Raw genomic sequence first — 14,530 nt, 5'->3', positions numbered from 1 at the left:
GCCGTGTATTTGTCCCTGGGAAAAACCTGTTTCTGGGCACTAAGGAGATTTGATCCACGGGACCCACTGGTTGGGAGCCTCTGAGTACCTCTCCAGATTGCTGAGTATCTCTCTACAGTAAACATCTGTCACTCCTTTGGGCCACACAGCATGCAAACCTCTTTCCTATGCTTGGAGAAGCTCCGATTGATTTAAGGCAGAGCCTGCTTCCCTCAATCAAGTTGAAAATGCCAGCTACTTGTTTTCCCAGCATCTCTTGCAGCTAAGGAATGGATACGTGACCCAGTTTCCAATTAGATGCAAACATCTCACCCTAAAACTGGAAGTCAGTGACCCAAAGAAGAGGCAAGTCGTGCAAATTCGGATTCAGCTTCCAGAGATTGTGGTGGTAGCACCTGTCGACCCATCGTCAGTGGTGGCAGCAGGCAAGATAGAGTTTCTGTGCCCAACAGTGTGGACTGGTCATAGGACTAGTTCAGTGGTTTGATTTGGGGCATTAATTTTGATTTCAACCCTCCAAGCTGGACTCTCCCATCCTCCAGGAGCTGTGCAACCTGGCCAGACAGACATGCCTTTTCTACTTAAATGACCTAGAATTGATTTCTGTTGCTTGCAACCAACAGCTCTAATTAGTACACTGTCATTAGGCCTCCTCAGGTCATTAGAGAAGGGAACTCTGGCAGGGGCGGGGTGGGGGGGGAACTTGGATGTACCAAGCAGATCCAGGGACAGCCTGAAAACTCCCAGAGGAGGGACAGGGACCTGTCACTTCTGGGGCTAAGAGAGGGACTTGGGCAGACACTCCTGAGTATCTGAGACTACCCAGCTACCTGCAGCCCCACTCCGTGGCATTTCCTTGTGAACTGGATTCTAGGCAGAGAAAGGCAAGAACCTAACTTTCTTGAAAGCTGCATCATGTAGGGGAGAAAGAGAGGCTTGGGATACAAAGAGACCTGGGCTTGGATTCTGGCTTTGCCATCCACTAGCACTCACTTAACCTCCTGAGCCTCCATTTCTTCATATGTGGAACAGGGTTTAGCAGTTTGAAGTGCTGTCACCTATAAGTACTCAACACCCAACTCCAGCTGGCATAAAAAATAAAGATGTTCATTAGCGTCGTTGACGGAAGATGTAGCTTGACTTGATCTGTGGCTCTGTCTCCTTTCCTGGTGATCCTCTCGGCTCTGCCCTCCCCTGGGCATCAGCTCCCCCCTCAGGCTGGAGGTGAGACAGCTGCTGAAGTTCTGACATCACATCTGGTCACGATAACATCAGAGAAAGAAAGGTGTTCCTGTAAGCCGGACAGTCAGGAAGAGCTTGCCCAGCAGTTTATAGCAAACATTCCACCCATCTCATTGGTCCAAAGTAGGTCACATGCCCATTCTCCAACCAATAGCTGTCACCAACGGAATGCCACATGCTGATAGGCTTAGGCCTGAACACCTGAACCAATCACTGGCAAGTGTTATGAGATGATTACCATTGGCTTAAAACATCAGTTCTCAGACTTTTGTCCAGAACCTTGGTGGTTACATTTTCAAAAGTCAGAGAGGACTCCAACAAGCTTCTGTTCGTGTGGACTATATTTATTAATGTTTACCATTTTAGAAATTAAAACTGAAAAAGATTAAATATTTATTTGTTTTTAAAATAACAATAAACCGATTATACATGTTAATATAAATAACATATTTTATGAATAAGAACTATACTTTCCAAAGCCAAGAGAAGTTAGTGAAAAGAGCAGCATTATTTTCTACTTCTGCAAATCTCTTTAAAATCTGGCTCCACGGAAGACAGCAGGATTCTCATACCTGTTTCTGCACTCAGGCTGTTGCAATATGTTATTCTGGTTGTACTTTATGAAGAAGATTCAACCTCATGCAGATATGTGCTTGGGAAGGGGAGGTCCTCACAGACCTCCTAGATGGGTCTCAGGAAAGCCAGCTGTCCTCAGAACACACCTTGACGACCGCTTGCTTAAGCTAAGCAAGAGTCATGGAGATGATAATCGCCCTTATTTCATAGCGTTGCTGAGAGAGAACGAAGGGAGGTTATGTATGTAAATCGCTTAACACAGGGTTCAATAAATGGTGTCTGGGAGAGAGGAAAGACCTCAGGTGAACACAGGTAAAAGCAATAATCCATTACCCAGGTGAACTGACTTCTCCCTTCCTTTCCCCAGGGTCCCTCCGCCCACACACATCCCATTATGCCAATATCGCTACATCTCTGTAAGCAGAGGTACCACAGTAATTGCCACGGAAAGGAAAATGGGGGCGTTGCTCAACAGAGGGGAAGATCAAACCAAGCTGTCCAGTCAAGCACCTGAGTTTCCCTGATCAGAAGGAGACGCAGAAGCCAGAGGTGACACTAACTGGGGATCAGGGTGAGCCTCAGATTTGCTGATGGCCCCTCACAAAGGCAGGATGGGGGCCCTTTCTCAGGAGTGGCTGTGCGGTTAGTGCAAGATACGGTCCAGGGTCCAGAGGCCAAAGCAAAGCATCCCAGCGCAGCACCCGGTCAGCAGGTTGGGGTCGGAAGCTGAGAACAGGACGGCATCAGGAAGTCAAAGCAGGACAAGAGAGGGCAGAGGGGGCCTTGGTGACTTGGGAGGAGGAGCAAGAGATTTCAGGCCAAAGGCAGAACCTCTGGCTTGCAGGGAACAGCTGCGGCCCGCGGGTGTGCGCGAACACACACACACACACAGGTGCGGGACATTAAATACCGATTTAATGTCCTTTTCAGAGGAGACAGCAATGGTGTGATAGGCTGGCCACATGGCGCAGCTTTCAGAACGATCCCAATTTCAAAAGACACCAAGAGGGGGCTTCCCTGGTGGCGCAGTGGTTGAGAGTCCGCCTGCCGATGCAGGGGACACGGGTTCGTGCCCCGGTCCGGGAAGATCCCACATGCCGTGGAGCGGCTGGGCCCATGAGCCATGGCCGCTGAGCCTGTGTGTCTGTAGCCTGTGCTCCACAACGGGAGAGGCCACAGCAGCGAGAGGCCCGCGTACCGCAAAAAAAAAAAAAAAAAAAAAAAGACACCAAGAGGGTAGGAACTTGCATCCCCAGCATCTAGTACATGGCACATAGTGGCTACTCCATGACTATTGGTTGGATGGGAGACCCTGTATCCTTGGCCCTAAAAACCAACATGTCCCAGAATTTCCAATGCTTCAGCATCTGATTGCATCTCCCAGACTGCCCCTTGCTCCCAAGAGTGGCATCAAAGCTTTTAGCTGACAATGCATTTGGACTTGGGGTTCAGAACCTGCCCCCCCCACAGACAGTGGCAGGAACTCTGCTCTGGAGATCAGGAGTGATTGGTTCCAGCCCTGGCTCTATACTAGGCCACTGTGTCATTTAGGGCTTGTCACCTTCCCTCGTGGTGACTCAGGTCTCCCATCTGTGGGTGGCTAAAATCATCAGAGGGAGCATCTAAGAGTGGATGCTGAATGAGGGGCTGGGGACCCAGCAACAAGGAACACAGGATGTTCCACTAGGTCAGGTTCCCAGGTGGGATCAGGAAGGCAAGTTGCCAGCCAAGGGTCAAGGCACCTGGGACCTTTGGGCTGTGGCCATGCCTGGCGATGTGTCCCCTCTCAGCCCTAGTGACCCTTTTATAGAGCCCCTTTACCCTGGTGAGCCTACAGGCATTGCCAACCTCTGACCTGGTAAAGGTCAAGGCCTTCTGCCTGGGTATTAGGGTCGCTGAGGCCTGTGAACTTGAACCTGGGCTGTGAGGAATGATTTGAAGGAAAGAAACCATTTTTGGTCCCAGGCTCAATGTCCTTTTTCCAAATGTGGGATTGGGAGGCAGATTCGAAGGGACCGAATGATTACCGAGCACCTGTGATATGCCAAGCCACAGTCAGGTGCTTTAACTACATATGTGACTTCCTGTCCACATGGTAGGTATCAGTGTCCCAAGAAAAATGAGAGAGAGATGCAGTTTTTTAGCCAAGACCATGAAACCAGGATTTGAACCTCCTTTCTCCTTCCCACTCCCCTCCCTTCCCCTCTCTGTCTCTCCCCCGGGCCTCTGTAATGTCCCCAAGACACCACAGCCCCTGCTGCTCCCTCAGGGGATGAGAGCAGCCCCTTAAGAAGCGCGGTCCTCATTTCACTCTCCCTTTGTGACCCTGGATTTCCGCCCTGGGCATTCAGAGTGGCAGGTTCTGACCGCCCTCTCCCCTCTGCCAACAAAAGCCAGCCGGTAATCCTGCTTTCCTGCCCGCCCCGCTCCATCCTCCAAAGTAATGTCTTTCTTCCCACATTCTTCCTCCCCTGCTCCAGCCCTGTGGCTGCTTTCGAATCAGGCCAGTGGGACTTAGGCCAAGTTCATCAGGAAGGCCCAAGACGGTCAGCGAGGCAGAGGCTGGTGACTTGTGTGCCCCTGGGGCTCACTCTGGTTTGCTCACCCCGGTGGCTGCACCTTCGAGTTTTGTGGTGCTGTGGGGGCTGCCAAGAAGAGGGAGCAACCTCAGAGACTCCAGAGACAGTATTCTTCTCCAGATCGGAGCTGCTTCTTAGGGAGCCGTCGTCACTCCTGCCCCATGGCCGGCTTGGAGCTCCCCTGCGAGATATCTTTTCAGATGCGTTTGGGGAGGAGCTAAGAGCTCTGGCTCTGCAGTCAGTCCTGCCGCTTTGCATGAGTTGAGGCCAATCAGTGACTCCACGTCACCATCTGCAAAATGGGCACAACAGTAGTTACTACTCAATAGGGTCATCAGGAGGTCTGCACACCTGTAAAGAGCTTAGGCACAGGGTCTGGTTCACAGGAAGGCCCTGGCAAGTGGGTGCAGCTACTGCCCACTGAAGTCTATCTGGTTTCTTCTGTTTTCTGGAAATGGGATGACACCAGAAGAGAGGGATGCTGGCATGGTTGGTTCAGAGAAGAACGTCTTCCTACCCAGACTGCCGTGATTCCAAGGTTGGATACAGTGTCCACTTGGGTATGTTGCACAAACTGTCCATAAATGTGTTCATTCAACAAATAGTTGAGTATCTACTGCATACTGGTCACTGTCCCAAGGGCCAAGATACAGTGACGACAAGACAAAGATGGCCCTTGTCCTCAAGTTGCTCACTGTCCGGTGGAGAAAGACAACCAATGGGCAAATGACAATCATTAGCAAGTGATCTCAGAGATGGAAAAGTGCTATGACAAAAAGAAAACACAGTAATCAGTTGGTGACGACGGGGGGAGGGGCTGCTCCAGGTAAGGTGGTGGAGGGCGGGGCTGACATCTCACTGAGACCTGGACGGAGAGAGGAGCATGGGCACGGCAAGGACAGGGACAGAGCGTCAGGCAGAAGGTGCAACACATGTCAAGGCCCAGAGGTAGGAAGCAGCTTGGCTTAGTCACGAGACAAGGCCAGCGGAGATCAGGGACTGAAGTCCAGAGTGGGAAAGGATGGAGCTGAGGGTGGAGGTAGGGGGCAGGGTTAGAGCTTGCCCTCCATGACATTGTTGGGCCTTCAGAGCTTATCCAAAGAGCAAGGAGAAGACAGCGGAAAGTTCTAGGCGGGGGGGGGGGGTCACAAGGTCTGACTGGTTATAAGTCCGGCTTTTGGGTGGAGACCAGATAGACTGGGAGTAAGATGGAGGCAGGGGGGCCACTAGGAAGCTATTGCAATGTCCCCGGAGAGAGATGACAGCGGCTCAGCCCAGGGCGGCAGCAGTTGGGGTGGAAGCCATTGGATTCAAGATACATTTGGAAAGGAAGCCGACGGGGCCTGCTAGTGGGTGGGTCCATCCAAGTCACAGCCCGAGAACAGCCACAGCGGGAGAAGCTCCCTCATAGCTCAGTGTCCAAGGTCAAGGTTCAAAGGATTATTAAATCTGTTTTCCCGTAGCTACCTCTCTTTAGGGTGGCACGGGTTCAGCCTGTCTGTCTCCCAACAGACAGGGCCAGCATATTTGAGGAGAGTAGAGTGACACAGGGAGTTATGGGGATGGCAACCCTTGGATCCCCTCTCTTCAGAGTACAGTGAGGGTCTCCAGTGGTAGCAGGCACCTTCCGCTAATAAAACTGATAAAGGCAATTTGCTCAGCTGCATATAATATGCACGTGCAGAAGCGACCGATTCTCTGGGCCCGATAGGGACACAGGGACCAGCCAGGCTCACAGCACCTGGAAAGCCTGTGCTAACAGTCACGTGTCTGCACTTAGACTCATTGCCTATCCAAGGATGCTGGGGGCAAACAGGGACCAAGGACATGCTTTGATGGACACAGTCTTTATAGGCTAGAAAATCTGAAGTTCTGAGAACTGCGATTTTTTTTTAATCTTCCATGTTATTTCCAAAGGAAGCCTAATATGCAGCTGGAGTTAGAAAAATACAGGCCCTTTTACCAGCTTTACAGCCGTTTGGCAAAATGGCATCATCGAGCCCAGGTGAATGCGGCAAGTGTCCTTGTCGAAACTCCGTGAGAGAAGGGGGAGGCCCACCCACGGGGAATGAAGGGCATGGACAGGCAGACCCCCTTGGAGCAGAAAATGTCCTGGTTTTGTTATTTTGTCATCATTTGGGGTTTAGAACATTAAGGCAGCTGTCCTTGTAGGCACATAAATTATAAATAACCCTTAGGATGCCAGGCTTAGGAGATGCAAGAAAAAGAAAAAAAGAAGAAGCCACGAACAACTGCTGACAGCATCTGCACCCTTGTTAACTCAAACGCAGGATCCAAACTATACTTTTCCAGGAAGGAGGCTGTGAAGTGGCAAGTTTTGTTCAGTGGCCCTGCAGCCCACTGAGCATCAGCTACCAGTACAGATTCCCCTTTTGCCCCAGCCCTGCAGATGGGCGCCCGCGGGCCTTGGCAGCTGGGCGGGCACCCCTTCTCCCTGCTCGGGGGCGCTCCTGCTTTGGCTGCAGGGACAGGCGGGCTTTGCCGTGGGCACTCAGGGGACTAGAGGTCAGTGCGTTTGCCGGATGCGCAGAGAGAGGATGAAAACGGGAGGCTGAGACCTGCTTGGCTGTCTCTTGGTGACTAAAGATAGGGCTGCTAGAAGGTGACGAGTGAATCTACTTGCTGGCCTGCGAAAGACAGGTGCACCGTGCCCTCCACTACCCCTGGGTACAGGCTTTGTAAGAAGTTGCTTTGTTTGAAAATCAATTTTAAAACATTGTACCAGAAACAAAATGTAATTTACAAAATCACAATCCTGTTAATCTCACAGGAATAGGTAGCATTTATGGAGTGCTTACTCTGTGGCAGATGCCCTTCTGAGTCCTCCACATATACTTAAGGCACTTAACCCAATGAGGGAGGCAGCGTTATTGCTCCTTTTTACGAGGAGGAAACTGAAGCCCTGGGAGGTTAAGCAATCTGCTTAATGTCATACAGCTGGGGCAGGATTCCGTCTCAAGCTCCCCCTGTCCCCAGTGCCTGGCACCCTGTAGTCACCCGGTGACTCGTTATGCTAGGAGGAAATTGGCTGGTTGATTGATTGGTTAGCTGGGTGATAAGCTACCTGGACTGCTTAGGCTGCAAAGTTGATAGGGGCCCAGTCTTGAGTCGGCAGACCCAGGTTCCAACCTCAGTGCAGCCACGTCCTGGCTGTGTGGCCTTGTGGGAGTTACTTCCCCCCATGTGCCTCAATTTTCCTCATTCATAAAATGGGCACAGGAATTGCCCTACTTTGGGTTGTGGATCAGAGGAGAGAAATGCATATAAAAACCTGCTGCACGGCAGCTGCTCTATCACGGGCACTGCGATGCTGCATTCCTGCTGCCAGTGCAGCTTTGTGACACCTGCACATCAGCTTGCAGGATTCGACCTGTCTGCACACGCTCCAGGTCACAGCACAGACAGGCTTGTGCACTGCATGTCGGACTCCCTGCTGGAGAAGCCGCTGCTCGGGTCTCTCCATGTGCAAATGGAGTTGTTTTCCGTCCATCCCAGATTAGTGCATCTTCTGCAGGTGCCACTAGCCCCAAAGCCAGCTGTTCCCTGCGGGGGCAAGAAGTGCACTTTGAGTAGGAACAGTCCTGCTGGCTTGTCTTGCTGCCACCTGCAAAACAGAACCCAGTCCCAAGGGTCTGCACTGGAGAAAGAGAGGTCCCCAGGCCCACGTCCAGAACATCCTCCCAGGGTCTGCTAACTAGATATTAATGATAAGGATGAAGCAAATACCTCACGCAAATGTTTAATAAGAAAATAACAGGGGCTTCCCTGGTGGCGCAGTGGTTGAGAGTCCGCCTGCCAATGCAGGGGACTTGGGTTCGTGCCCCGGTCTGGGAAGATCCCACATGCCGCGGAGCGGCTGGGCCCGTGAGCCATGGCCGCTGAGCCTGCGCGTTCGGAGCCTGTGCTCTGCAGTGGGAGAGGCCACAGCAGTGAGGGGCCCGCGTACCGAAAAAAAAAAAAAAAAGAAAATAACACACCACATGAATTCGGCTTACCGTTAACTGCCCAGTGGAACTTGGATGTGAACAGTGGACAACTTAACAGTTGATGTGACTGCCTTCAAAGTATACTGTTATTTTCTCTCTTTCTCACTGTCTCTTCCCCGAGCAGGGTGACCTTCCTAATTGCTTTGCTTAAATGGATGTTAAAACTTGTTTTCATTCCTTGACATGGTTGACAGAGTTGGGACTGGAGCAGGTCACCAAGAACATGCCTGGTAGCAAGGCTCAGAAGTGAGCCATGCAGAAACACAGCTACATAGACCAATGGAACAGAAGTGAGAGCTCAGAAATAAATCCATGCATATCCGGTCAACTGACATTTCACAAGCGAGCCAAGAATACTCAATAGGGAAGGGACAGTCTCTTCAATAAATGGTGTTGGGAAAACTGGATATTCACGTGCAAAGGAGTGGAAGTGGAACCCTCTCTTACACCACTCACAAAAGTTAACTCAAAATGGATTAAGGATGTAAACATAAAACCATAAAACTCCTAGAAGAAAGCATAGGGAAAAAGCTCCTTGACATTGGTCTTGGCAATGATTTTTTTTGCATATGACACCAAAACACAAGCAACAGAAGCAGAAATCAACAAGTGGGACTACATCAAACTAAAAAGCTTCTGTACAGCAAAGGAAACAATGAACAAAAGGAAAAGGCAACCAACCTACAGAAAGGGAGAAAATACCTGTGAACCACATATCTGATAAGGGGTTAATATCCAAAATATATAAGGAACTCACACGACTCAATAGCAAAAAAAAAAAAATCCAATATTAAAATGAGCAAAGGACCTGAATAGACATTTTTCCAAAGAGGACATTCAGATGGCCAATAGTTATATGAAGAGGTGCTCAACATCACTAATCATCAGAGAAATGCAAATCAAAACCCCAATGAGATATCATCTCACACCTCTCAGAATATTCTGCTATTTTCAAAAATACAAGAAATAACAAATGTTGGCAAGGATGTGGAGAAAAGGGAACTCTCATGCACTGTGGGAATGTAAATAGGTAGAGCTACTATGGAAAACAGTATGGAGGTTCCTCAAAAATTAAAAATAGAGCTACCATATGATCCAGCAATTCCGAAGGAGATAAAAACAGTAACTCGAAAAAATATACGCACCCTCATGTTCACTGCAGCATTATTTACAATAATCAAGACATGGAAACAACCTAAATGTCCATCAACGGATGAATAAAGAAGTTGTGGGGAATTCCCTGGCGGTCCAGTGGTTAGGACTCCGCACTTTCACTGCCGAGGGCCCGGGTTCAATCCCTGGTCAGTAAACTAAGATCCCGCAAGCCAAGCAGTGTGGCCAAAAAAAAAAAAAAAAGTTGTGAGATATATATATATATATGTGTGTATATATACATACACACATATGTGTGTATATATATGTGTGTATGTGTATATATACATACACACATGTGTGTATATATGTATATGTGTGTGTATATACATGTATGTATATGTGTGTATATATATGAATTCTATTCAGCCATTAAAAAAAGAAGGAAATCCTACCATTTGCAACAACACGGATGAACCTGGAGGACAGTATGCTAAGTAAAATAAGCCAGACAAACGAAGACAAATACCATATGGTCTCAGACATGGAATCTAAAAACATAAGTCAAACTCACAATAACAAAGAGAATGGTGGTCACCAGGGGCTGGTGGGTGGTGAGGTGGGGAGGGCAGAGAGAATGAGGAGATTTTGGTCAAAGGAGACAAACTTCCAGTTATCAGAGGAATAAGTTCTGGGGATCTAAGGCACAGTGTGGTGACTATAGTTAGCAGTATTATATTATATACTTGAAAGTTGCTAAGAGTAGATCTTAAATGTTCTCACCCATAACAGCAACAACAACAAAAGGGTATTTGTGCGAGGTGAAGGATGTGTTAACTAACCTTGTTATGGTAAACATTTTGCAATATATACATATATCCAGTCATCACACTGTACACCTTAAACTTACACAGTGCTATATGTCAATTATGTCTCCATGAAATGGAGGGTGGGGGGCAGATAGGAAAGGAAGAAGCACGCTGTTGCATGGCCGGTGACCTGGGGAAGTAGCCCGATCCTGAACAGGAGTCCAGAGTTCATTGCATAGTTCAGCCATTTTGCTTTCTGCCCCATAAAATAAAAATGTCAAAAAGGGCATGTTTATATCTTTTCAGCATCACAGAATGTAAAACAAAAAGTAAGAATTGAAAGTGCAGATGATTCGTTGAAGCATGCAAGACACCTTTAAAATTAAAAATCATCGTGTTCACCATCTCACTAGTGATTTCATCCTTTTCTGGGGGACAAGCTAGCGACCCTAGGTGCTCATCCCTGAGGGTAGGTGGCAATGAAATAATCCCAGGCTATCCTCAGTCATGGAGCACTTGATATGCCTCCTTCTTCTGAAGATCTGGAAGGAGGGTGTCGCTGAAACAGAGAAGCTGTGAGTCAAATTGAAGTATTCAATCTGGCCATCCCTCCACTGATGGGTCAACACTCTCCCTCCGTTCCTCCCCCCACCCCCCGTGCTGGCCTTTAAAATGAAGCCCCTGCAGAAAGAGAGACACATATGTAGAGAACAAACGTATGGACACCAAGGGGGGAAAGTGGTGGTGGGGGTGGTTGTGGGATGAACTGGGAGATTGGGATTGACATGTATACACTAATATGTATAAAATGGATAACTAATAAGAACCTGCTGTATAAAAACTAAAATGAAGCCCCTGCCCCAGAGGAGTATCCTGTCCATGGAGGACGAATGACTCCCAGGAAGTGCCCCGAGACTTTGGGACTCAAGAGTGTGTTCCCTGGACCAACAACATAAGCATCTCCTGGGACCTTTGTTGTTAGAAGAGCAGAACCTCAGACCCCACTCCTGAATCTGCATTTTAACAAGATCCCCAGGAGACAGACATGCTGGTGAAGGCTGAGCCGCCCTGAGACGATGCCCCAGGAGGCAAATTGAGTTTGAAAAAATGCTCTGGGTACAAAGACAAGGCGTGATTACTCTGCCTGGGCATGTCCTGAACTGCTTCCAGAAAGAAGTATCCTCTGAGCTCTGTTGGAAGGGATAGACTAGACGGAAGGGGTTTAGTGGAGGCGGAGAGGAGAACATTCCAGGCAGGGAGCATGGAGTGAGCAAAGTCCTGGAGGTGTGAAAGAGACAGAGAGGTGGGGGGGCAGCGGGGCACTGCAAATGGAGATGCATTTCCAGAAACCTGGCTTAGCCGTTTCTCACCTGAGTGGAGGGGCGCCCTTCCTCTACCCCCCTCTCTCCACGGAGCAGATGTGCCCACTCCAGAACGTCTCTGGCGCCTCTTTTCGTTGATGTTGTGAACTGGGCTTTGCTCCATCCGCCTGGGCTGGGACTCTATGCAATGTGTCACCTGCTTCTGCACTAACTCCGTGCCAGGATTGTGCTGGGCATGTTACCTGCTTTATTTCATTTATTTTTTTTTAAAGGTTTCACATATTTATTACTGAGCTAGACAGTGAGCAGTGGTGAGGAAAGATCAAGAGGAGTGAGCCATTCCATTTCTCCCATCACGCAGGCAGCTGTTCAGACAGTAGTGATGTTCTGATATGGTAAGACACACTTGACCTTGACACAGCATAAATGTGCACCACTTCATATGTGAGCTTCCTTATAGACCCAGCTTGGTTCTTCTCCAATGTCTTCTCTTGGAGTCGTACCTGATTTTTTTTTTTTTTTTTTTGCGGTACGCGGGCCTCTCACTGTTGTGGCCTCTCCCGTTGCGGAGCGGAGGCTCCGGACGCGCAGGCTCAGCGGCCATGGCTCACCGGCGCAGCCGCTCCGCGGCATGTGGGATCTTCCCGGACCGGGGCACGAACCCGTGTCCCCTGCATCGGCAGGCGGACTCTCAACCACTGCGCCACCAGGGAAGCCCTGATTTTATTACCAGTTTTCATTTGAATCCATTGGGGAATGGGACGATTCTGCTTTTGTTTCTTGACCGGGAATCGCTTGATCCTGAAAGTCTTGTGGGAAGACATGGCGAGAGCAAATTCAACCGCACGTATGATGGCGGACAAGAGAAAAGAGGAGAATTTCATTTATTCTTAAGGACAACTCACCTAGAAGGTTCTAGAGAGACAGAATAGCAGAACAACTAAGAGCATGTGCTGGAGCCAGACTGCCTAGGTTCAAATCTCACCTTTGTTCCTTACTAGTAGTATCCTTGGGAAAGTTGAAGTTGATTCACCTATCCATATCTTGAAGTTTCCTCTGCTCTACAATTGGAAATAATAGTGCCATATACTTTGTAGGGCTTCTCTGAGGATTAAATACATCAGATATAGTTCAGTGCCTTGGCAAATGGTGAGTTCTACATGTGATAGTTTTTAATCACTCTTATTATCCCATTGAACAGATGAGGAATCTGAGGCTCTGAGAATTAAAGTGATTTCTCCAAGGTCACAAAGTTAATACTCCACTACCTTTGCAAGGGTTGGCCATGGGCTGCCCTCTCTCTCCCACTTAGCTTGACTAGGAGACCCCTTACATCTTGCCCACAATCTCCTCCTCCAACATCATGCCCTTGCTTCCCACCCAGCATCCCTCCCATGTAACAGAAGACATCTCTTCTCAGATGTGTGCCTCTGCGTCTGCTACTGCCACCACACCTTGCCTTAGGCTGTTTCCTCTGCCCAGAATGCTTACCTCCCCATCTCTGCCCATCCTGACTGCACCTCTGCCCTTGATACCCTGCTGATGTACCTGGTGGAGGGAGCCCCCTCCTCTACATTTCTGGGTGCCCCCCCGTGAACCCAGAGAGCCGGGGCCACATTTTACACATCCTGGCTTTCTCCCCCCTTGCCTAACATGATGCTCAGTAAGCAGTCAGTCCCCAGCATGGGTGACCCTCCCTCTCCAGATCCTGTTCCTGGCCCGGGGCTCTGTTGATTCAGCTCAGAGTTTCTCAACCTCAGCACTACCGATGTTTGGGGCCAGATAATTCCTTGTTTGGGGTTCTGTCCTGTGCATCATAGGATGTTTAGCAACATCCCTGGCCTCTACCCTTTAGATGCCAGTAGTAAGTCCCCTCCCTGATTGTGATAACCCAAAATGTCTCCAGACATGGCCCAATGTCCCCTGTGGGGCAAAGCTGCCCTCCAATGAGAACCAGAATTTCCCCTGGGGTGACCAGGATGAGAGAGGGGGTGACTTTAGCATGGGAGGCTGTGGAGGGCGGGGGGCGGTTGAAATCCCCAAACGTACATGCAGGGAGGTCACAGAGACTGGGAAGGATGGTGGAGATGGTGAACGAGAGGGCGCGCACCCACGTCCTGCCAGCCACGGCCAGGTGGAAATGTGGTCCAGCTTCTGCCAGATTTTGAGACTCTCCAAAAGAAGCCAGAAATCCTGTCTTTTATGTGAAATTCCCTGATTCTTATTTACAAAACAGAAACAGACTCACAGACTTAGAGAATGAGCTTATACCAGGGGGGAGGGGTGGGGGGAGGGATAGACTGGGAGTTTGGAATTGACTTGTACACGCTACTATATAGATAACCAACAAAAAAAGAAGAAGAAAAATTCCCTGATTCTTAAGTGTTGGCAACGAACATGAATTTGTTTTAAACATTGTGGGAAGACCAGAATATGTCTGTGAGCCACATGTGGGCTTTGCAACCTTTCCTACAGACCAAGCTTCCACCCTAGAAGCTTTGGGTGGTTCACACCTGCTGGGCCCACGGGTCCCCCATTCTCTCAGCAGTGGTTTGTGTCTTAGGCACTGTGCACAAGCCCCATGTTAGGGCTCTGGACTACACAGACAGTCTCTGCCCACACAGGCCACTCCAACCCCCTTCTGAAGCCCAATTCCAAAGAGGTGGAGGGTTCTAAACTCCCAAGCGATAGAGAATATGGAAAGTACCCCAGGAAGGAGGTCAAGAAGCCTGAGCTGTCATCTGACTCTGGCACTGATTTGCTGTGTGACCTTGGGCAATCACTCCCCCTCTCTGGGCTTCAGTTTCCTCCTCTGTCACGTGTTTGTAGGATGAAGAAAGAGAAGGGCGGAAGAATGCATGCTTTCTGTTCCTGGGACTCGAATGAGTATTTCCTCTTGGCAG

General features: G+C 49.3%; 2 protein-coding genes across 2 annotated transcripts in view; one reads left to right on the top strand and one right to left on the bottom strand.

The window, feature by feature from the left end:
• The window catches only part of KAZN (kazrin, periplakin interacting protein), a 1,131,324-nt gene that overhangs the window by 944,406 nt on the left and 172,388 nt on the right, over positions 1 to 14,530 (top strand). The gene's annotated exons all lie outside the window — the stretch shown is intronic.
• Positions 12,082 to 12,451, bottom strand: LOC132516373 (large ribosomal subunit protein eL39-like). Its single transcript, XM_060142815.1, has 2 exons — positions 12,327 to 12,451; positions 12,082 to 12,130 (listed from the first exon to the last, which is right to left on the bottom strand). The coding sequence occupies exons 1-2, from the start codon at positions 12,449 to 12,451 to the stop codon at positions 12,082 to 12,084; spliced, it is 174 nt and encodes a 57-aa protein (XP_059998798.1).

Source organism: Lagenorhynchus albirostris, chromosome 2, assembly GCF_949774975.1.
Source record: "Lagenorhynchus albirostris chromosome 2, mLagAlb1.1, whole genome shotgun sequence".
In the NCBI taxonomy this organism is placed as follows: domain Eukaryota; kingdom Metazoa; phylum Chordata; class Mammalia; order Artiodactyla; family Delphinidae; genus Lagenorhynchus; species Lagenorhynchus albirostris.
The sequence above is the reverse complement of the archived record's forward strand: the minus strand, read 5'-3'. Positions and strand labels throughout refer to the sequence as shown.